The sequence below is a fragment of the Arvicanthis niloticus genome, chromosome 1, assembly GCF_011762505.2.
Source record: "Arvicanthis niloticus isolate mArvNil1 chromosome 1, mArvNil1.pat.X, whole genome shotgun sequence".
NCBI classification, from domain to species: domain Eukaryota; kingdom Metazoa; phylum Chordata; class Mammalia; order Rodentia; family Muridae; genus Arvicanthis; species Arvicanthis niloticus.
In genome coordinates, this window is record NC_047658.1 from 5,395,747 (window position 1) to 5,419,877 (window position 24,131).

Sequence of the window (24,131 nt, forward strand, 5' to 3'; positions counted from 1 at the left end):
GAATACTGGTTTTAGGGATATGAAATCAAGAGAAATGTTTCTGCCCCCTCACTGGCTGCATCAATCAGGAGGTCCCTGAAACTTGTCTGGGTAGCAGAGTAGAGCTGGCCCTGCCTCTTGTCTGCATGGCAGTGGCAGACATGAGGGAAAGACAGTCCTCCCTTTCCACATTTGTCACCATCTATGGCACACAGGAGAGCCGTGTCCAGGGTCATGAGACTGGAAGAACTGGTTATGTCCCTCACCAGCTACAGCACCTGGAAGCCAGCCTGGCACCTTACCTGGGCAGTGGGGTAGAGCTGGCCCTGATAACAGAGCTTGCTGCTGAAGCAGCCCTGAGGACATAGGAGTGGGAGAGCTGACAAGTTGACAGACTCAGATACTTCTCAGCCCAGATCTAGAGCTTTGAATTGGTCAAAGCCATCTATGAACTGCTGGAGTACATAAGGGGGCTAATCTGACAGATCCAAAACTACATGATCTTCATGACACAGATATCTTCAAAGAGTCCCAGTGAAGTACCTGTGTTGATAGAGTATCTGAAGTCCTAAGTATCATACCAGAACAACCAGTGATTGCAATGAACATTTGAAAAAAAATGTGTGGACAAAAGGGTATACTGTGGGACACACTGTGACAAAGTACAGTTTGAATAATCATTTTTATTTTGCTCTGGGATTGGGAATGTTGCAGTATTGGAAGGTGGGTATGAGGGGAGGAGGAAAAGAATGGGATTGGGGTACATGGTGTGAAATTCACACACAAAAAATAAAATCTTTAAATAATAAATTTTTAAATGCATCCTTAGATCTTTAGCATTTCATTCCACCTCCTCTGAACTGTCCCTGAACCTGTCTTTACATCAGTCTGTCTGGATCTTTAGAAAACAATCTCAACATATCCATGCCCCAAACAAGGTCAAATCCTGTACAGAAACCTAGACTCACCACAGAATTTCAAGAGTTGAACAACCAGATCCAAAACCTCCACCTTGATTAGATTATCCATGCTCCCTAGTCCCGTGCAAAGTCTTTCATGTTGGTCAGAAGGAATCAACTGAGACTATTCCAAGGTTTTCCACTGCCAAAAAAGGGAAATAAAACAATGTACCTAGGAATAGTGTTTTGTGAGAAGGTTGGGAAGACTTACAATCTTTCAATCTCTCTCTCTCTCTCTCTCTCTCTCTCTCTCTCTCTCTCTCTCTCTCTCCACACACACACACACACACACACACACACACACACACACACACACACACCCACACACCTGCATTATCATTCAAGGCCTTACACCACCTACCATTTCCTGGAAGATGAATCAAAGGAACAGAGGAGGCTGAGCCCTCATGTAGACTATGTCAGTACCCTATATCTCACCTCCAGGTACAGAGACTAGACGCACACCTTACAAGCTGACCCTACTGATTGGATCTTCCTCTAACACCTGGATCTACTCACCAGTTTTGATTGGATCTCATCGGGAAAAAAAAAAGCACAGACTGGAGGTCTTTGGCTGAACATAGCCCTCTCTCTCATGACCTTACTGACACCCCAGCTTTTGAACTTATGGGTTTTACAGAATCTACATTATTGCCAATCTCCACATTGCAGACCACAGTATGTCTACCAGATTATATATCCCCTACCTACTTCCCATGTTTGTTTTCATAACAAGTCTAGAAGCTTCTCAAGTAATTTGACAATGTTGGAAGAAGAGAAATCCCAACATAATATGGAGACTCCTGTCAAATATGGTCACAAAACCCTTTGCACCCTGTCACCATCACTGCCTATCCTACCACCTCTAGCATCTTCACTGTGTCCTACTGCACATCTCTTGGAGTGTCAAGTATGGGACTTTGAATTTGTTTACAACAGGCTCTTTAGTAAAGGCAGGAGACGTGTACCAGCACTCAGGGAACAAGGGCAGGATGATCATAGTTTAAGGTTAGTCTACACAGGAAGTTTCAAGACAGCCAAGTTTAAGCAGTAAAGCTCTTGGAAAACAGAACGCTGAGATGATGTAATAGAAAAAGAAAGCCATATTTCAACCCCTCCATTGTCCAGACATCTCACTACCCACCTTCATCAGTGTCTTAGTCAGTGTTTCCATAATTAGGAAGAAATGCCACTATGCAGACAAAACTTATAAAGAACAACATTTAATTGGGGTGGCTTACAGGTTGTGAGACTCAGTTCATTATCATCATGGCAGGAAGCATTGGAGCATTCAGGGAGGCATGGTGCTGGAGGACATGAGAGTACTACACCTTGTTCTGAAGGCAAACAAAAGAATGGCTTCCAGGCAGAAAGGAGAAGGGTATCAAAGCCCACCTACACAGTGACACACTTCCTCCAACAAGGCCACACCTACTCAAACAGGGCCACACTTAATCCAACAAGGACACACTTCCTAATAGTGCCACTCCCTGGGCTAAGCATGTTCAAACCACCACAATCAGACATGCAGATACAGAAGGATATAGGTCAAATTCCCTTCCTGCTCTAATTTCCCTGTCTTCTGAGTCCTCTAGGGCATGCCTTCTACTTATAGTATCCTGCTATACTCCCTGGATCTCCATTATTCAAACTCCTCCCCAACACACCCCAATCCACTACTTGCTGAGTCACCAGGAACACATCAAACTGCTGCTGAGACACTTGCATTCGCCACTTAGTTCCATTTCCCAACCCAATGCTACCTGCAAGAGGACAATTACACAGAGAAAATTGAGGTTATCCCCCATCCCAATAACTGCTATGACCAGAAAGTATTTTCAACAAAATTATAGAAGGAAACTTTTGCAACCTGTAGAAAGTTATGCCTATAAACATACAAGAAACTTGAAGAACCAAATACCTTGTACCAGAAAATAAAGTTCTCCTACCACATAATAATCAAACCACAAAATCTATAAAACAAAGAAAGATTATTAAAAAGCTGTAAGGAGAAAATGCCAAGAGTAACACCCAACTTCTCATGAGAAACACTAATACCTAGAAGGGCCTGGGCAGATGTGTAGAAGCTTCAAAAACAAACCCACAGATGCCCGCCTATACACAGGAAACGTCTCAATTAAAATAGATGGAGAAAACAAGACATTTCAAGACACAACCAAACTTAAACAATATCTACCAACAAATCTAGCCCTGGAGAAAACACTACAATTAAAACTCCAATCAAGGAGGATCATTACACCCAAGAAATCCTAGGAAATAAGTAATGGCATAATAACAAAAATAGTAAGTGAAACACACACAAACACACACACACACACACACATTAATACCACCAACATCAAAATAACAGGAATAAAAATCACTAGACACTAATATCTCTTAACATCAATGTACTTGATCCAACAATAAAAAGATAAACATTAACAGAATTAGTGTGAAGGCAGGATCCATCTTTGTGCTGTGTACAAGAAATACACCTCAGGAATAAAGATAGATATTACCTCTGAGGAAAAGATTAGACAAAAAAGGTTTTCCAGCAACAAAATATAAGTAACCAAGAAGCAAGTTCGAGAAACTATTGCAATGTCTAATAAAACATAGAAGTTCAACAAAAAATAATCAAAAAATGTATGGAAGGGCACTTCATACTCATCAAAGGAAAGATCCACCAAGATGATATCTCTATTCTGAACATCTATTCCCCAAACATATTGGCACCCAAATTTGTAAAAGAAACATTGCTAAACCTTGTATCTTACATTGAACTACACTCATTAGTAGGAGGAGGCTTCAATATGCAACTCCCACCGAAAGACAGGTCATCCAGAAAAAAATAACAGAGAAATAATAAAATTAACTGACATTATGAATCAAATGGACCCTAGATATATCTACAGAACACTTTAACCAAACACAAAAGCATATCTATTTTTCTCAGCACCTCGCAGAACCCTTCCCATAAACTGGCCAGATAGTCAGTTACAAAGCAAGCCTCAACAGATACAAGAAACTTGAAATAACTCCTTGCACCTTATCAGACTACTATGGATTAAAGCTGGACTTTAACAGCAATAAAACAACAGAAAGCCTACAAACTCATGGAAAATGAACCACTCAATCTACTCAATGAACACTGGGTCACAGAAGACATAAAGAAAGAAATAAAAGACTTTCTAGATGAGGAGAATGTAAAGTGAATAAGTAAGATAATAATAATAGTAGTAATAGTAATAAATTTTGAAATACTTTTTAGAATTATACAAAATTAAGGCACATTATACCCAAACTTATGGAACACAATGAAAGCAATGCTAAGAAAAATGTTCAGACAAATAAGTGCCATTAAAAAAAAATTGGAGAGTTCTCATACCAGGAATTTAAAATTACACATGCTGCTCTTCCAGAGTTCCTGAGTTCAATTCCCAGCAACCACATGGTAGCTCACAACCACCTGTAATGGGATAATGGGATCCTATGCCCTCTTGTGGTTTATCTGAAGACAGGGACACTGTGCTCATATACATTAAAATAAGTCTTTAAAATTACATCTGAAATCTCTAGGAAAAACAAAAGAAGTAAACACACCCAATAGGAATAGATGGGAGGAAATAATAAAAATCGAGGTTGAAACCAATCAAAAAGAAACCATGATAACAATACAAAGAATCAATAAAACCAAGAGCTCATTCTTTGAGAAAATCAACAAGATGAGCAAGCCTTGCTCCTCTGGACTCACTTCATGCATACACCTTCCTACCTTTAAGGCTTCTAAAGATCTTTTGTACAGGTTCTCCTGCAGCTAGCCTATTACTCCTCAGATGACTTTTCCTCTTATGGAACCAAGAGGAGCACCTTTTCTGGACCTCACCCTCAAGACACGATGAAGTTCTCTGACAAAAGCAAGAGCCCATCACTGCAGTGACCATTGCAGTCATCTTGGGGCTGGGGGCAGTGGGCACTGGAACTGGAATTTCCTCCCTTGTCCTCTCCAACCACTATTACTCTGAGCTTAGTGCCACCATTGATCAAGATGTTAGAGAGCTACAGTACAGCATTGAAGCCCTTAGTGAGTCACTTTCCTCTTTAGCTAAAGTTGTCCTTCAGAATAGATGAGGCCTAGAGCTCTTGCTCCTTCAACAGAAAGGGCTCTGCGCCACTTTAAAGGAAGAGTGCTGCTTCTTTGCAGATAAATCAGGGGCAGTGAAAGATAGCATGTGCAGAGTTCGAGAGGGCTTAGAGAAAAAGAAAAGAAAAAAGCGAGAGCTGGTATAAGAACTGGTTCTCTGTCTTGCCTTGGCTTTCTACCTCACTGCCTTCTGTCCTTGGACCTCTCATTGGCCTTCTCTTGCTCATTTCTTTTGACCCCTGAACCTTCTCTTGCCTTACTACTTTCATAAAGATCCAGGTAGACAACCTGGCAGCCAAGCCACTCCAGGTCCATTACCTAAAATTGGACTCTGATGATGAACCCACTCCAGAAGTTGTCAAGTGCCAGCCCCGATGTGGTGCTTCAAAGTTCAACCCCCCCAAATTCCCTAGAGTGGCTGTTTTTGTGAGACATCCTACTATTGATCCTCCTCTGTAAAGGGTGATGCTGGAGGGTGCGAGACAAGGTACTGCAGGGATACCTCTTTCATTGAGCTCAAAGACAGTATCCTGAGAAGCGTGCCTGATTGCATACGGGTTGGCAAAGGTCACTCTTCCTGTCCCCTTGAAAAAGCACCCAGGAGGCTGGGGCTCAGCCTCCCCAACCAAGGGTGCTTAGCCCTTCAGTGCAATGCCTGAAACTCAAAGGGGATCAGGCCTCTACTTTCCCCTCCATGCTTTCAGCACTCTATTATACAGGGAAGGGGGAGATGTGGGAAGCCATGGCAAGGCCTTACTCTTGGCAAACACTCACCCTTGGCTCTCCTGTCTACTATTCTTTCTGCTTACCTTCCATGATTCACTTGTCGGTTCTCAGAACTTCAAACAAGGCCTCATAGCAACCCACCTTAGTAACCCTTCCTCCTGATCTCTAGATTTAGACAACATCCTGCTAGATAGATGGTTTTAGAACCCCTGGTAATGGAAAGGCTTTGTGAGAATAACTTAGGCCCCACAGCTGCAGTTAGCTTCCTCCACCTGCAAAGCCCTCTTTCCTTTCCTACCCCTCCCCATATCCTGTTTTTAGAATATGTAAATGGTGTGAATAAACATTTTGCCAGCTTGATCAGACTCCTTGACGTGCTGTGCCTTTTTATTTTCTCTTGCATCTCAGTCCTCTCCACAGGGTCTGAGGGTCCCACTTGATTGTCCAGCTGGCCTGGACAGGTGTGGATGAATGAGACATGGACCACTTAAATCTGGAATGCTGAAAGCTTTCTTCTAGTTCTATATTAAGACAGTGGTGTGGGTGGTGTGTTAATGACCATTCAACTGACAAGTTTTCTGTTATTTTCTCCTATCACTAAAGGTTTATTCAACCATCTGTCTATCTATCTAGTCACTCATCCATTCAGTCATTGTTCTGTCCATTTTTCCATCCATCCCTTTATTTATCCATCCATCCAACCATGCATCCACTAATGTATCTTTTCTTCCCCCCTTCATCTCTTCCTGCCTTTCTTCAATATTTACATTCATCTATTATTCATCTTTCATACATCCACCTCTTCTTCCATCTACTTATTCTGCTTATTCAGCCACGTATTTGTCCACCCATCAATGAATATGTAGTCAGCCTCTCCCTTCAGTCATCTTCACAGAACTAAACATCAGTCTCTCCAAAGACATGTTAACTCACTCATCCTTCTATCTTCATACTAGACAGATAGATATTCACAAGTACTCACGTGCACACAAACACAGATGCATGCATGCATTCACATGCACTGGCATGCACACATACACACACACAAACACCACTTGAATCTTCTGTGTTAACCACTTATAATTCAACTGATTGACTATTTGTGTATTTATCGATTCTTTAAACACCAAAATAGACATTTCATTTATTTATTTCAATGAATTGATGTAAGTGTTGTTCATTTGATCACCAGAGTTAAATAAACTATTGGCCATGGACACATTCATACACTTATCTCTCCTATCAATAGATTGAACTTCCTAATCCTTTCACTAAGTGGCCTTTGAATTCCTAATTTGTTTGACTCTCTATTTCCATTCATCCACCAGATGAATCATCTGTTGAATATATAATCCAGTTGAATATATAATCCAGTGCTTAGTGTGTTCATTTCATTAACTCATGAACTTGTCCATATATTCATTTATCCATTGATTTTTTAATGTATTCATTTCTACATGCATCTGTTGATGGCTTAATTTACTAATCTACCTAATACTCTATTACATATCTGAGGACTAAGCTTCTAGTTATTAATATAGTGTTCCATGTAAACTTGTGGTGTGCGTGTGCGTGTGTGTTGTCAACTCATTGCCAGGATGAGAATATCTCCTTTTCTCCCCCTCACATTTTTGCCTCATTACAGATGCTCTCAAGTCTCCCTGTGCATTCGTCCTTTGCTGTCTATTTTTCTTTCTTTAGTAAAACCCTGCTGCAATGAGGTTGAAGCTCATGGAGGAGAGATTTAAAACAGTTTTAAACATGGGCACAGAGAGACAAACACTGAAGAATGGGACAGTGGTTTGTACCCTTGAAAGGTCTCAGTATTTTAGCAGAGTTTCCTTACTGCACGTTTACCTGTGTCATTGGCTGATAGAATACAATATCATTGCTACAAAGCCGGTAAATCAGTTCCACTTTCCAACTTTCCTTGGCAGAGAAAATGCAAAAGGAGATCGATCAGGTGATCGGCTCACACCGGCTACCAACCCTTGATGATCGCACCAAAATGCCATACACTGATGCCTTCATCCATGAGATTCAGAGATTTTCAGATATTGCACCTATTGGAGTGCCACACAGAGTCACCAAAGACACCATGTTCCGAGGGTACCTGTTCCCCAAGGTGAGACCAGCTGCGATTCCTCATCGCTACTCCATGAGCATACTCTATGCTCCGAATCACCAACCACATCCTGTCTGTGTTTTCCCTGCATTCTGTTATACTTGGGACTGACTGTTTTTATATGGGAGTCGGGGTATGTTAATATCTTTGTATCTCATAACTTCTAGAAAACTGAGGTGTACCCCATCCTGAGTTTAGCTCTCCATGACCCACAATACTCTGAACAACTGAGCACTTCCTGGATGCTAATGGGGCCTTGAAGAAATGTGAAGCTTTTCTGCCTTTCTCTTCAGGTGAGACAGACCTGCGATTTCTTTAATAGACACTAGAGAGCAGGCGCACCCTCTGAGACACAAACAGCACTAGGTCCCTGTTTACTGAGTCTGTCCCAGCTGCCTTGCCTGAACAATCCCATTTAACCTGGCTACAGCCCCATGAGGGAAGTCTTGAACTAAAGGAGCCTCCAGGTCAGGAGGACTTCAGAAAGTGTTTAAAAGTGATGCTAAGAAATTTAACACAGTGTCAGGCTGGAGAAAGGGGGGTACTTAGCAGATCCATGCCAAAGTGTTACCCTGGTAAATCACATCATGTGACTGATCTGTGTTAAAAGAAGTTTATTTGGGGAAAAAAGAAAAGTGAGAACTTAGAGAAGGGAGACAGAGGAGGAAGAAAAAAGGGGAAAAAAAGACAGAAAGAGAAGCTGGCCAGGAACACGGTGTGTGTGGTGTGTGTGTGTGTGTGTGTGTGTGTGTGTGTGAGAGAGAGAGAGAGAGAGAGAGAGAGAGAGAGAGAGAGAGAGAGAGAGAGAGAGAGAAAGAGAGAGTCTGTCTGTGTCTGGGGAGGGAGGGCGAGAGATAGAGAGAGAGAGAGAGAGAGAGAGAGCGAGAGAGAGAGAGAGAGAGAGAGAGAGAGAAAGGTGGTGAATGGAGTAGATAGACTGGGTCAGGGAATATGAGATAGAAAGCAGTTTTTTTAAACATTTTCATTGGATATTTACTTTACATTTCAAATGTTACCCTCTTTCCCTTTCCCCGGTCCCCAAAACCCATTATCTTGTTCCCTCTCCCCTGCATCTATGAGAATGTTCCCCGACCCACCTACCTGCTCTCTACCATCAAATTTCCCTATACTGAGGCATTGTGGCTTCACTGGACCAAGGACATCTCCTCCCATTGATGACCAACAAGGTTATCCCCTGCTACATATGCAGCTGGAGCAGTGTGTTCCTGCTTGGTTGGTGGTTTAGTCCTAGGGAGCTCTGAGTAGTCTCATTAGTTGATATTATTGTTCTTCCTGTAGTGTTTCAAACACCTTCAGCCATGTCAGTCCTTTTTCTAACTCCTTGACTGGGGGTGCCTTTGAGGACCACATGCTCAGTCCAATGGTTGCCTGCAAGCATCTGCCTCTGTATTTGTCTGGGTCTGGTAGAGTCTTTCAGGAGACAGCTATATCAGGTTCCTGTCAGCATGCACTTCTTGGCATCCACAATAGTGTCTGGGTTTGTTGACTGTATATGGGGTGGATCCACAGGTGGGGCAGTCTTTGATTGGCCTTTCCTCAGTCTCTGGTCCACACTTTGTCTCCATATTTGCTCCCATGAACATTTTGTTCCTCTTTGTATGAAGGACCAAAGCACCCACACTTTGGTCTTCCTTCTTCTTGAGCTTCATATGGTTTGTAAATTGTATCTTGGGTATTCTGAGCACGTGGGCTAATAGACACTTATCGGTGAGTACATACCATGTGTGTTCCTTTGTCATTGGGTTACCTCACTCAGGATGATATCTTCTAGTTCCATCTATTTGCCAAATAATTTTATGAATTCATTGTTTTTAATATCTGAGTAGTCCTCCATTGTATAAATGTACCACATTTTCTGTGTCCATTCTTCTGTTGAAGGACATCTGGTTTCTTTCCAGCTTCTGGCTATTATAAATAAGACTGCTATGAACATAGTGAAGCATATGTCCTTTTTATATGTTGGAGAGTCTTTTGGTTATATGTGCATGAGTAATATAGTTGGGTCCTCAGGTTATGCTATGTCCAATTTTCTGAGGAACCACCAGACTGATTTCCAGAATGATTGTACTAGCTTGCAATCCCTCCAACAATGAAGAAGTGGTTCTTCTTTCTCCACATCCTCTCCAGCATCTGCTATCATCTGAGTTTTTGATATTAGACATTTTGACTGGTGTGAGGTGGTATATCAGGGTTGTTTTGATTTGCATTTCCCTGATGACTAAGGATGTTGAGCATTTCTTTAGGTGATTCTTGGCCATTCAAGTTTCCTCACTTGAGAATTCTTTGTTTAGCTCTGTACCCCATTTATAATAGGGTTATTTGGTTGTCTGGGGTCTAATTTCTTGAGTTCTTTGTATATATTGGATATTAGCCCTCTATCAGATGTAGGATTGGTAAAGATCTTTTCCCAATCTGTTGGTTGCTGTTTTGTCTTATTGACAATGTAGTTTGCCTTACAGAAGCTTTGCAATTTTATGAGGTCCCATTTGTCAATTCTTCATTTTCAAGCATAAGCCATTGGTGTTCTGTTCAGGAACTTTTCCCCTGTGCCCAAGTATTAAAGGTTCTTCCCCAACTTCTCTTCTATTAGTTTCAGTGTATCTGGTTTTATGTGAAGGTCCTTTATCCACTTGGAGTTGAGCTTTGTACAAGGGGATAAGAATGGATTGATTTGCACTCTATTAAAAGCAAGACTATTAAAGGAATGTTTAATGTCCTTAGTCATCAGGGAAAGGCAAATGAAAACAACTCTGTGATTCCATCTCACACCTGTCAGAATGGCTAACATACAACAACTCAAATGATAGCACATGCTGGTGAGGATGTGGATCCAATATTATTTCATTGTTGGTGGGAATGCAAACTTATACAACGACTTTGGAAATCATTTTTGTGATTTCTCAGAACACTGGAAATAGTTCTGCCTCAAGACACAACTATACCATTCCTGGACATATATTGAAAAGATGTATCAAGATCCTCTGAAGACACTTGCTCAACTATGTCCATAGGAGTTTATTTCTAATAGCTAGAAACTCAAAACAACATAGATGTACCTCAGCTGTAGAATGGATAAAAAATGTATTACATATGCTTTTCCTCTTATTATTATTAAACAGATATAATAATCATTGAGCAATAGCACAACCTTTTGGAGCAGATCTCTGCAGATCCACAAAGATGTACTGTCTTGTAGTGATGCTGTATAGAAAAACAGATGACTTCTTACGTCTTAATGGTGATCCTATAAAAATTCCTATAATTATATCAATGATTATTAAGCTCTTTCATAACAGGACTATTATTAGGTACTTTTCTCATAGTCAAAATTGCGATGGGAACTCTGCCAGTCTCCCAAGTGTCACCAGTTCATTGCTCTTAGATAGTAACCAGACCTTCTCCTACTCAGAGCACAATCCAAGAGGTTGTAAAACAATTAACCACAGGTCATAAAAAGGGAACTAATGATTTATTATAGGTGCTAAGACAGAAGATTAAATATTGCCTGGGTTTATTTATAAAAATCTTCACTAATAACTTACAGTTTTAAACCTTCAATGAACCTGTAGAACTAAACAGGTGATAAATGTTTAGCCAGATAATTACTCCTAATGGATATGCATGAAAACATTCTCTGTTGTAAACTTCTATTTCAATTAGTGATTTGATTTTTGGTGTGAACTTGTGATGAACTTTGTAACATGTGATCATGTATTCTGAAAGATGTATAAGTACTGAGGACAAAGACCAAGAGAGGTTCATTCCTTCCTTTCCTTTTTCCTCTCCTAGAAGAATTTTTCCCTTAGAAGAATTTTTCCCTTACTACAGTTTTTTCCTTTCCCCACTTAGGCTCTTTCCACTTTTCCCTTAGATAGGTTTCACAGGAAGCTTTTTAAACTTAGTAATAAACTCTATAATAGCTTCTCTAAGTGTCTTTTCTTCCTGGGACCTCAGAATAGCAGTCATAAATTAGAGCCCAACAGTTCCTGCTGAGATAGTAAAGGCTTAATGCTTTGCTACTTTTAGGATGAGGTGCTAAGTGCAAGAAACTGCAGTTTCTGGCCTCAAAGAATCACAGAAGACAGGTCAGCTACTGTAACATAATAGCTTTGACTTAAATATGTACACTTTTATTATACAGCAACCCTAAATATCTTGTAGACAAATTCTTACCCAGGAATTTGATAAGACCAAGTCTTACCCCCACCCCCAGCTGACAGTCTTCCCCCTGGCAGCCTCCAGAAGAAGCAAAAAAAGAAGATTATTCCCACCATGCCCCAAGAAGACACTAATTCAAAAAAAAAGATGGGGAGAGATGGATGTAAGAACAATTGTAGAATGGGATGACCAGGAGGGGGGACAGTAAATGGGATGTAAAGTGCATAAGGAAAAAATAATAATATAAAATTAAATTTAAAAATACAACAAAGGAAGGAAGGAACGAAGGAAGCAAGCAAGCAAGCAAGCAAAAAGGTGAGAATGAAGGGTGCTGGCAGGCCCCAGGATGGCATACATGGCATACATGGTATCAGTAAGTTTTGTCTTTGACTTTTCTCCCCTTGCTAAACCATTAGATTGTATTTCTAAAGCCAGTTTACAAGGTTCATTCCCTCATTTGGCTACTGACTCACTCCTGAGACAAAACACCAAGGTTCAACAATTGAAATTAATTATTTGGGTAATGTGCAGTCAGGATTTAAGAACTCACCATACACAGACTCCCTATTTCCCCTTAGAAACAACAACTCACGGAAACTCCTCCTTTGACGCTACTGTTGCTGCTGTGCTGCTTCTGCTGCTGCTTTTCTGCCTTTGAAGCCTCACCACCTACTTGTATCTCCAGAGGAATTCATCTCATTTGTGCCAAGAGCTTGGTGTCTTAGTGTGTCCTCTACAAACTCCAAGGGACCATCATCCCTAACACTAGGTCCCCAAATTTGATGAAAATACACACAAAACTCTCTCTCTCTCTCTCTCTCTCTCTCTCTCTCTCTCTCTCTCTCTCTCTCACACACACACACACACACACAAACTCTCACACCTCTCTCACTCTCTTACTCTCTCAGTCTCTCATTCTCTGTCTCTCTCACCTCATGCATGTACATTACACACATGCATGCTTTTGAAGTTCTCAGTCCATCTCTAAACTTTCTCTTGCATTCTCTGTGTCTCCCTTTTCCTTTTCTCTGCTCTCTCACACAATCTCCTTTGCTGAAGTGTCTTTGTTTTAATTTCTGGGTGTTTGGTTTCTGGACACAGGGTCTCATATAAGCAAGTCTGGCTGAGGATCACTCTGAATTTCTCATCTCCCTGCCTCCAAGTGCTGGAATTGCCTATGTTGTGTGCCACCTCACCCAAGATATAAACAGCTGGACACATGCATGAAACCCAAGTCTTCTACTGTCTGGCTATACCCACATCACCCACTTTATCATTTCTTAGGTATGTACTCTGTATTTCTACATTCAAGTCTCTCCATCTTGCTCACCATCACTCACTCCAGCAAGGCACAGGAACTGGTTGTCTGTGTAGTCAAAGCGCTCCCCAAAGACAATGGAGCAGATGATGTTGGCTGTGATGCACTGGAGGAGGAAGGTGGGATCCAGGGGAGCTCCTGGTAGATGAGAAGGCAGGATAGGAGACATGGGGTCAAGGGCCTGAGGAACATTAGGCATCAGCCATACCTCTGTGAGGCTGCCCCTTTCACTACTCAAAGAATTACAACACCTGCTACCCCATTGGCACATATGATGAGCCAGTCCCTATGCTCAGTGACACTTGTACCATTTTATTTAATTTCCCTCAGTGCTATGTAGAAGATGTGATGATATTCATATACATAGGAGTGAGGTTAAGTTCTTAATAGAATTAAACTAATCACAACTGGGATGAGGATTCTGGGACTCAGAGGTAGAATGTGGGTAGTTAGACTTCATACTCCACCTCCTCCCTGGTCATCATTTCAGGGAACGAAACCCATGAAATTACCTGCTATTCTGGAAAAACCTAGTCAGTTAAAGTTCAAGGTTAAGAAAGAACATTCTCCGTCTCAGGTCTCAGGAACTTATAAAACGCCTTGTATTTCCCTGAAGCCAGTTACGATAGTGGGATGATCTTAGGCAATGGGGATATGGGATAGCCGTAAGCAATGAGACTTAGCTAAACTTAGCATTTTGATTATGCCTTTACATCATGCTGACTAAAATTAAAATTTGAGAGCTTGATCAAATCCCTCAACTCACTCTCATTCTTCGTGTCTCTTGTCCCTTCATTCTTTTGGCCCCTTCCCTAGGTCCTCATTGACTGGGACACACCATTCTGACTCTGAGCCGATAGTTAACTCCCAGTGGCAGGAAAGGACGAGGAAAGGTTCAGAAATTGCCTGTGTGGATTCACAAGCCCTGCACACTCCACTCCCATCTGCCAGTCTTCCTCCATCACTTCTCATATATCTAGTCTCAGGTGTTCCAGAAGCCACAGGACCTGCCGCCTGCCGCCTGCCGCCTGCCGCCTGCCGCCTGCCGCCTGCCGCCTGCCGCCTGCCGCCTGCCGCCTGCCGCCTGCCGCCTGCCGCCTGCCGCCTGCCGCCTGCCGCCTGCCGCCTGCCGCCTGCCGCCTGCCGCCTGCCGCCTGCCGCCTGCCGCCTTTGTACTCCAGATAGAGTAACAAACCCTGGTGATTGGGAGGCTGTCATTGTTCAAACAGAATTGGACACTTTTTCTGAGATTCACCCTGGTATGTCTTCAGTTCCTCCACCAAACATCAAGCCTCCTCCTTCATCCTCTCCTCCACACTCAGCTTTCTCATCCCAAAGTCTCTCATAGTTGCCAGAGAGAATTGGCAAAGGGTTTTCCAGCAAATTGGCAAAGGGTTTCCCATTGGCCAAGGTTATACGTAAGAGGAAAGGAGAAGTAGCATAGGTGGGTAGGTTACATTTGCAGATCAGAGAATCCCCAGAAATTACCCAGAGCCTCACATTTCAAGCTCACTTTCCTCGGCCACATCATTCACTCCACACTGTCCAATATCTCACCATAGTCCTGCATAATTGGCTGAACCACAGCAATTGTCTCCTGGCCAGAAAAAGCCACAGAATGGTCCACCAGAGCCTTGCTTATCATCTGTGTCCCACACAACGCAACTATGGGCCTCAATCCCAAGTGCACTGTGAACACATCTCCATGTTTTTCTTGAAGCTGCCAAGCATAAGGGTAACAGGGTTATGATTAGCCAGCACAAAAGTTACTGTTAAACTGTTAAAACACTTAGTAACAGATTGGTAAATAACCACCTCCTCTTCTGGCCACACTTCCCCTTCTGAGGACCTAAGAGTTGAAGGGTTATTGCATCACTGAGTCTGTATTGATTGATAAGATGTCCTAATCAGTTCAATAGTAATGTAGAGTAGGGGAGAAAGGGCAACACATGCTTATAATCCTGGCACTGGGGAAGGAGAGGCCAAAGAATCAGTAATCATCCTTGGCAACATATCTAGTTAGAGGTCAGCCTGGCTACGTAAGGCCATATCTCAAAATATATACACAGATATAGATATCGATGTGGCTACACACAGATACACACACACACACACACACACTCACACACACACAGTATATCTATGCCTATGGCCTTCCATGTGCCCAGATGTCCCTGGCATCTCATCTAAGAACCATCCTTCCTGTGACCCAAATTCAACTTGATCAATGCCTCTGACAACATGTAGACAAAACATACCTAACACTTCCACTGGGTTACTTGGGAAGGGGAATGAATGACCCCTGGTGGTGATCCTGACTTTCAATCATGTCCACTGTACTGACCACTGGGAAAACAACCTGGCAGTACAAATATCTCTGGGCCTCTATCTACAGGGAATTGGTCCCTGACCTATCAAAACGTTCCAGTGCTGAAAGTCCTTGAATAAAATGTTGCATGTATGCAAATAAACTTCATCCTCTTGAGACCTTTAGCTCAGTTTAGATTTCCATGCAGCTAATAGAAATTAGATGCTATGGAAATAATCGGTATCCTGTGTAGTTTCAGAAATAATTCTATGGAAAAACCTATACACATGTTGGATTTAGATGTACTTCTGGTTTTAGGTGGGTCACTCCTTTACTTCTTATGCAACAATGTACTAACAATCTACAGCTCTGATCATTGATGTGAATAAAACTTGTCGACTATATGTTAACACAGAAGCAGTTTTGCTTGCATTTGCTGCATCTCAGTGATGTTCATACACAGGTACAGTTACTGCGATGGTTGGAATGGTGGGAACGTAGTGACTACAAGGCAGTTAGACAGGAACTTGTCTTGATGGTAACTGATCTGCACCTGGATGATAAGCGTGTGTTTATTCTGAAGATTCACTGGGCTGTGCTTTTTTTAGGTGATGACCCGCTGCAAGAATGTTTTCCCTCAAAATTATAGGTGGAGCTGGAGAGGTAGCTCAGTGGCTAGGGGTACTGCTGGTACTGCAGGACACGTGAACTGAGTCTGCCTCCCATGTCACATAGCAAATGACTGCTTGTAATGCTAACTTTGTAAGATTTGAGGTTCGCTTTTGGTTTCTTCAGAAACCAGGTGAGCATTTCTGCACTTATACATGGACACACATCTATACACACACAATTCTGATGATAGGTGAAAGAAGGGGGAAAGAGGGAGAAATAACAAATAAATGAATAGATAAATGCATAGATGATAGACAAATTAAAATACTTGACAGAGATGTACATACATACACACATACATAAATACATAGATAAATGACAGATAAATGGATGGAAAAATATATAGATAACTGTATAATACAGAGATAAGTAATAGATGATAGAAAGTAGATAGATGATAGATATATAACTGACACATAAGTAGATAAGTAGTACATGATTGATGATAGATGAAAAATAGACAGATAGATACATAGATCATAGATAGATACATACATACATGCACACATACATACTAGATACATAGATACATAGAAAAAATTTTTTTTAGAAAATTATAGTTGGGGATCAGCAGTTAAAAACACTTGGCTACACAGTCATGAGGACCAGAACTTGGATTCCAGCACCTATGTAGTAAGCCAGGAAATTCATATGTGCCTCTAATACCAAATATAGTATTGAAGGGTGAAGGTAGATGATTTCTGGGATTTGCTGACTTCATGACCCAGATACTTGGAAGACCCTGCTTCCAAGCCCTAAGGACAGTGACAGGAGAGGACACATAGTGCCCTCTGCTGGCCTCTTTCTCATGAACAAATGTGAGCACCTAATATGAAATATATTCACACATATATTCATATATACATATACACATATATACATAATACCCATAAATGAACATGTATTTTTTGGTGTTTTTTTTTCTTAAAGTGGATGTTTTATGTTTTATACAGAGAAGGCATTCATCCAAAGAGAGATGTAATAAAACCATCTCTTCTCTCACTACAGGACTCTAGGTTGGTCCAACACTGACCATTGTTTGTAGTGTTTTGGGGTTCTTTTTAAATTTATTTTTTCTTGGATATTTTATTTACATTTCAGATGCCATCACCTTTCCCCATTTCCCCTCCCTAGAAAACCCTTATCCCACCTCCTCCTCCTTTTTGCTTTTATACAATTTTTTAAATGTTAATCAAGGGCTGTTTAAGTTTGGTAATGCTCAATAAGAAGATGCCCAGAAAATCAGAAGTGTAACCCAATACTCAACCTAGATATATAAACTATCTTTGACTGGCAGAGACATGTGAACATCCACCTCCATGCCCCCCTCTCATCTCCTACCTCCTCCTCTCCTTCTCCTCCTCCTCCCCTTCTCCTCCTCTTCTTCTCCTTACTCCTCTCACCTTAGCTTTTCCTACATATCATGCTTCCTGTTAAAATAAAACTTTTCTCTCAGAATACAATTAGAGCATAACTATACCAATTTGTGTCAGTAAGGTACAAGATAAGACCCAATGCCCAGTCCATCATTTTGTTGACTAACCATAACCTCTGTCATCTCTCATAACTAAAAGGCTTAGTTCTGAACCTGGCTTTTTCTTGGCTTTAGAATGAATGTCAGCTGAAAACCATCCTCTCGAATCTTTTCTCTCAAAGTAAATAGCCAGGATTGTCTATGAGACTGTAAGTCTTCAACCCCATCAGAAATACAGAATGACTGAGTTAACTGAAATTATGAGAAGCACAAAGCATAGTTTCTAAAACTTAGCCAATTTATAGATACCACTGAACACCTGGAAAATCCCTATACTACAAACGTTGGAGCATCTGATCTTCAGCCTTCTGGCCCAGGATCATCTAACAGACCTAGTGATGCAGAATTATTAAGGGCTGATTACTCTGTCTAGGCAGATATAATCAGTTGACTATTCTGCAAGTGTGGCCTTTTCTGGACAGTAATTTGTCTGTAGATGAAAAGAGCCAATTCTTGCCCAGTGGCTGTCTCACCACTACTGGAGTAATTCCAAAGATGTTCACTTTTTCTTAGAATCCAAGACAGGAAGCTGTAAGGAGCAGACAGGTCTCTAATCAAAATGAACATTAATACAAAAATGTTTGTAACATCAGTTCTATCCATGTAAGGCAATCTGGACTTTGGTCTGTTAACTCCTCTCAGCTATTTCTAAAGAAAATATAGAAACCACCTTAACAATAGACTACAAGCCATGAATTTGCTATAGTCCCTTAACTCACAGGCTAACCATCTCAAATAAGTTAAAAAGTTAAAGAAGGACTGGGTCTAAGCCTTGTATTCCTAAATGTGTTATACAGGTGCAATGCCTATGAGAGTAACAATATTCATCTCACTTTTATATCAATAAGAAGCTCATACCAATGAAAACCTTAAATTTGAAATCAAAGTAAATTTTGTACCATTTAAGAAATTATAACTTCATCTTAATAACAATTATACAGATTTCTACCAATAGGTGATGGCTATGCAATAAATCCTAGGTAATCCTTCCTGTTCCAACAAAACCATGACTTTTCCCTAAGAAGACAGCCCAATATTAACCACCTCAGTCCCCAAACCCAGGGAATAGGGGTGCCAACTCTCCATTAACTTCTTCAAGCTGATTACAGGCATTGAGATATTAGATCAGGGGCAGGGGGAAGAGTAAATTGATAAACTTCTGGCATTGTGTCTTCACTGCTTCCAGCTGGGATTCCAGGACATCAGAGGTTCAAGCAGGTCTGCTCAGCTTGCTTGATGAGTAGATACAGCAACACTATGTATTCTGCAATATACAATTCTCAAAACAAATTTTAGTATCAAGGTAATTTTTTGTTTGAATTCTGGAATCTAGTCTTCTGGAGGCTGGCCTCTGCCATGTCTAATCCATATAATTCTGGGAGTTTCTATGAGGGTGTGCTCCCACCATACTCCCATTTCCATCTCCCTGCTCTCAAATTTCCCAACATCAGGGAATCCAAATGTTCAGGCACCAAGGCCCTCCACTTCTACTGATGCTTAACCCCTTTATCCATCCCCCCTCCTCCTATTACTACAAGGGTGTGCTCCTACCATCCTCCCATTCCTGCCTCCCTGCTCTCAAATTCCCCAAAACTAGGGAATCTAAACTTTCAGGCACCAAGGCCATCCACTTCCATTGATGCCTGGCAAGTCCACCTACAACTACCTATACAGGTGAAGTCATGAGTCCCTTCCTTTGTGTTCTTGGGTTAGAGATTTTAGAATGGCTACTCCAGCTTGTTTCTTAGGACCATTTGCTTGAAAAAATTGTTTTCCAGCCTTTTACTCTAAGGTAGAGTCTGTCTTTGTCACTGAGGTGGGTTTCCTGTATGCAGCAAAATGCTGAGTCCCATTTATGTATCCAGTCCATTAGCCTATGTCTTTTAATTGGGGAATTGAATCCATTGATGTTAAGAAATATTAAGGAACAGTGATTGTTGCTTCCTGTTATTTTTGTTATTAGAGGTAGAACTATCTTTGTGTGACTTTTTTTTGATTTGTTGGAAGAGGATTACTTTCTTGCTTCTTCTAGCATATAATTTCCCTCCTTGTATTGGAGCTTTCCTGCTATTATCCTTTGTAATGCTGGGTTTGTGGAAAGATTTTGTGTAAATTTGGTTTTGTCATGGAATATCTTGGTTTCTCCACCTATGGTAATTGAGAGTTTTGCTGAGTATAGTAGCCTGGGCTGGCATTTGTGTTCTCTTAGGGTCTGTATGACATCTGTCCAGCATCTTCTAGCTTTTATAGTATCTGGTGAGAAGTCTGGTGTAATTCTGATAGGTCTGCTTTTATATGTTACTTGGCCTTTCTCCCTTACTGCTTTTAATATTCTTTCTTTGTTTTGTGCACTTGGTGTTTTGATTATTGTGTGACAGGAGGTATTTCTTTTCTGGTCTAGTCTATTTGGCATTCTGTAGGCTTCTTGTATGTTTATGGGCATCTCATTCTTTAGGTTAGGGAAGTTTCCTCTATAATTTTGTTGAAGATATTTATTGGTTCTTTAAGTTAGAAATCTTCACTCTCATCTATACCTATTATCCTTAGGTTTGGTCTTCTCATTGTGTCCTGAATTTCCTTGATGTTTTGTGTTAAGAACTTTTTGCATTTTGTGTTTTCTCTGACAGTTGTGTCAATATTTTCTATGATATCTTCTGCACCTGAGATTCTCTCTTCTATCTTTTGTATTCTGTTGGTAATGCTTGCGTCTATGACTCCTGATTTTTTTCCTAGGTTTTCTATCACCAGGGTAGTCTCCCTTTGTGATTTCTTGATTGTTTCTACTTCCATTTTTAGATCTTGGATGGTTTTGTTCAGTTTCTTCACCTGTTTGATGGTGTTTTCTTGTAAATCTTTAAGGGATGTTTGTGTTTCCTCTATAAAGATTTCTACCGGTTTACCTATGTTCTCAAATTCTTGGAGGGTGTTATTTTTGTCCTTCTTAAAGTCCTCTATCATCATCATTATAATTGATTTTAAATCTGAATCTTGCTTTCCTAGTGATATGGGGAATTCAGGATTTTCTTGTATGGGAGAACTAGGTTCTAATGATGCCAAGTACCCTGGGTTGCTGATGCTTATGTTCTTGCACTTGTCCTTCACCATCTGGATCTTTTTTAGTGCTACCTGCCCTGTCTCTGACTGGAGCCTGTCTTTCCTATAATCTTGGTTGTATCAGATAGGTGTGGGTTGGGTGTTACTGAAGAGCTCCAAACTCCACGACCACCCAAAAATCACAAGAAACCATACCTGGATGCAATCAGCAGAGGTTTATTAGGGAAAGAGCTGGCAGCCAGCGGTCTGACCACGTACTTGCACAGGAGTAAGGTCCGACCCCCGCCAGCCAGTCTGAGGAAGGTTTTAAAGGGAAAAACCACAAACCAGGGTAGTGGGAAGGGGAGAGGGGTTGTCAAGGATACAAAACATAAAAATAGAGGTACATTTCAGAGAAACCCACCCTAAAAGGTTAATAGCAATGGAAATTACTTAGTACAATCATTCTTCTCAAAAATGTGGTTTTACCAAGTCACCGTCCCCTATACTGTCATTACAAAATATTTCTAACTTCCTCCAGTCACAGCCCCACCTAGACGGCTTGTATTTTTTATGGTCAGGAATGCGTCTTCCTGCTTCGTGCCCCCCCCCCCCCACACACACACAGGTGGGCCAGCTGCCTGAGGCTTGAGGAATGTAATCCAGCAAGTGTCCTCTGATTCAGGGGCAATGTCCTTCACTGGAATGTGAAGGCCTGAAATCTTATTTTCAGTTCCGCGTTCTGGAATCTGCACTTTTCCTGCTCAGGTCTAAGGCGAAAAATCTACACATATTTCATAAAATGGCCTTTATAATTTTTCACTCTACATTACTACTAGGGTTAGAGCTTGGGCCCAAGATTTGCTCGGTGCTCAGGTGCATACAGGAAGTACTCCAGGCCAGGAGTGACTTCCTGGGTCCTAGTGAGGCCCATTACTCCCTGTTTGGGGTGGGTGTTGCTGTCTCCTTACTTAAGATACTGCCCGGGGTAGAGCTCCTGTGAGGCCTGCTTCTTCTGGGTTCTGTGAGATTGGTGGCAGAACTGCTGCCGGAATCTGCTCAGTGTTCTGGCCCAGACCCATTGAACATGTTTTAAAAGTTATAGTTAAGGTTACATTAAAATGGTAAACACCTTCTTCTGCAAGCCCCTTGCTGTTTTCCCTACTTCTCTTCTAACTTCTATAAGAACAGTTTCACCATGACCCAAGTAACAGCATTCACTGAAACCCATATTACCTAGTACTCCTAAATTCCCCCAAGCACTGCAGTTCATGTGTGAAAATAAAATTTGAAAGCAGCATTGAAACAATAACAAAAATTCATGGTCAGCAAAGACCACCAACAATTTGTTAAATATAGTCATAATAAAATATTAAGTCCCTACAGAGGCAGGGTGACCAAAAATAAAGGCATGCAAGGGCGAGCCCAGATAAGTCCAAACAAGCCCAAGTGAGTAATGGGCTATCTGGTGTTTACTTCTCTCTCCCTCCCTTTCTGGGAGGTCCAAGGTTTCATGGTCAAAAGTAACTAGTCATCCGGCCAGCTCAAATGATTGATGTTTGAAATATCCAATCATATGTAACCACACCAAATTTTCCCGCTCTCCCCAACCCCTACCCATAAATATCCCCAGCTTCCTGGGCTGGGGGTCGGATCCTCTATCTCCTGCTTGAGATATGTTCTGACCCGAGGGCCCTCGACATTAAACTACCTTTTGTTATTACATCAAGAAGGTCTCTCCTGTGTCCTTGGGTTCATGCAGGTCTGGACTTGGGTGAGGGTCCCCTCTGGGGGTCTTTCACATGCATGTTTACAAAACTAAGTTCAAAGACCACCATGGTATGCACAGCACTATGGGACCTGACTTGACCTCATCCTTTCCCCTGCTGCTCCACTTCTCACTCATTCCTCATTTGTACAAGCCCCCTGATGCTCCCTGATCCTATTATTTATGGCTACCAGCAACCTTGCCACTTAGCATGCTGAAAATCCTGTCTGGACCAGCTACCCTTTTCTTCTTGCCTGGTTCAAGTACTATGCCTTCAACATGGTGTCCTCCATGGGTTCAAGTGCTAGAAGCTTGGTTTCCAAATTGGTGGTGTTGAGAGATGATCCAGTTGTCAAATACTAGAGCTGACTGAGAGGCATTGGTTCCCCAAGGCAGATCCACAGAAGCTTAATATGTGTCAAGCAGAGAAGGCTAGATTCTTGGAGAATTTTTTTTTTTTTATAAATGAATGTCATCTAACACAGTGAGCTGCAAGGCATGCAGAACCATACTACAAGACAGGAATAAGAACTTGCAAGGTTGAGTGAGCTCAAATCCCAGGAATCTCAGAGATCTGAGATAACTAAGAGTAGACTAGCTTCCTACTTGTCTCTGTACCTGCTGTGGAACATGTAACCAAGACACACACCCAAGAGAACCACAGGCACTCAGTCCTATGAAATAAAACCAAGAGTTTTTCTCCATGCTAATGAGGAATCTAGATAGCCTCAAGACCAGCCAATGACCTTCCCTTCCTGGGTCTTCTCATGCCCTTCCCCCAGGAGATATATGAATTTTCATTTTATCCCAATAAAATGTATATACTCACATTCCACCCACAATGAAGAAATTAGAACACGCAAATAACATCTCAGTTAGCTACTTCATTAAAGATGGCCTAAAAGAACCATGCCTAAGACTACTAAAGAAGGACTTTCCCTTTTTCCAGCCATCAGTTACTCAGAAATCATTCCCAATTGGACTAGACCCTGTTCAACCTAGTCTCAGATTCTCCTTTCCTTCTTGGCATGCAGATGCACCAAGGATAAACAGACCATGGACCCTTTTTCCTAATTTCCTCTCCATGGAGTACACTGGTAGCACCTGAATACCCAGAGAGGAGAGCAGGGTATTTGTCCAGAGCCCACTGTTCCCCTTCTTGTCTGGTGTATAGTAGTGCCCTACAACCTAAGGGAGTCAGTGGACTCCCTGTTCCATCCTTTGCTATGCTCTCCCTGGGCCAGCATGCCAGCTGCATCCAGGCATCCCAAGAGAGGTATAACAGCCTCTTCTGCATGTGACAGATTTTTATTTTCTCTTGTGTGTTGTGACATTTTAGAGGGTGCCTCACCAGAATCTAGAAATAAATGTACTGCTTGAACT

At 41.6% G+C, this 24,131-nt stretch overlaps 1 protein-coding gene across 1 annotated transcript in view; it reads right to left on the reverse strand.

The window, feature by feature from the left end:
- LOC117717022 (cytochrome P450 2B9-like) overlaps positions 1–15,161 on the reverse strand; it is a 51,941-nt gene extending 36,780 nt beyond the window's left edge. Inside the window, exons 1-2 of the mRNA XM_076930208.1 lie at positions 14,991–15,161; positions 13,446–13,571 (exon numbers count right to left, since the gene is read on the reverse strand). Coding sequence (XP_076786323.1) covers positions 13,446–13,571; positions 14,991–15,078 — 214 coding nt within the window. The 5' untranslated portion in view covers positions 15,079–15,161. The remainder of the gene's footprint in view (positions 1–13,445; positions 13,572–14,990) is intronic.
- Positions 15,162–24,131: the final 8,970 nt, after the last annotated feature.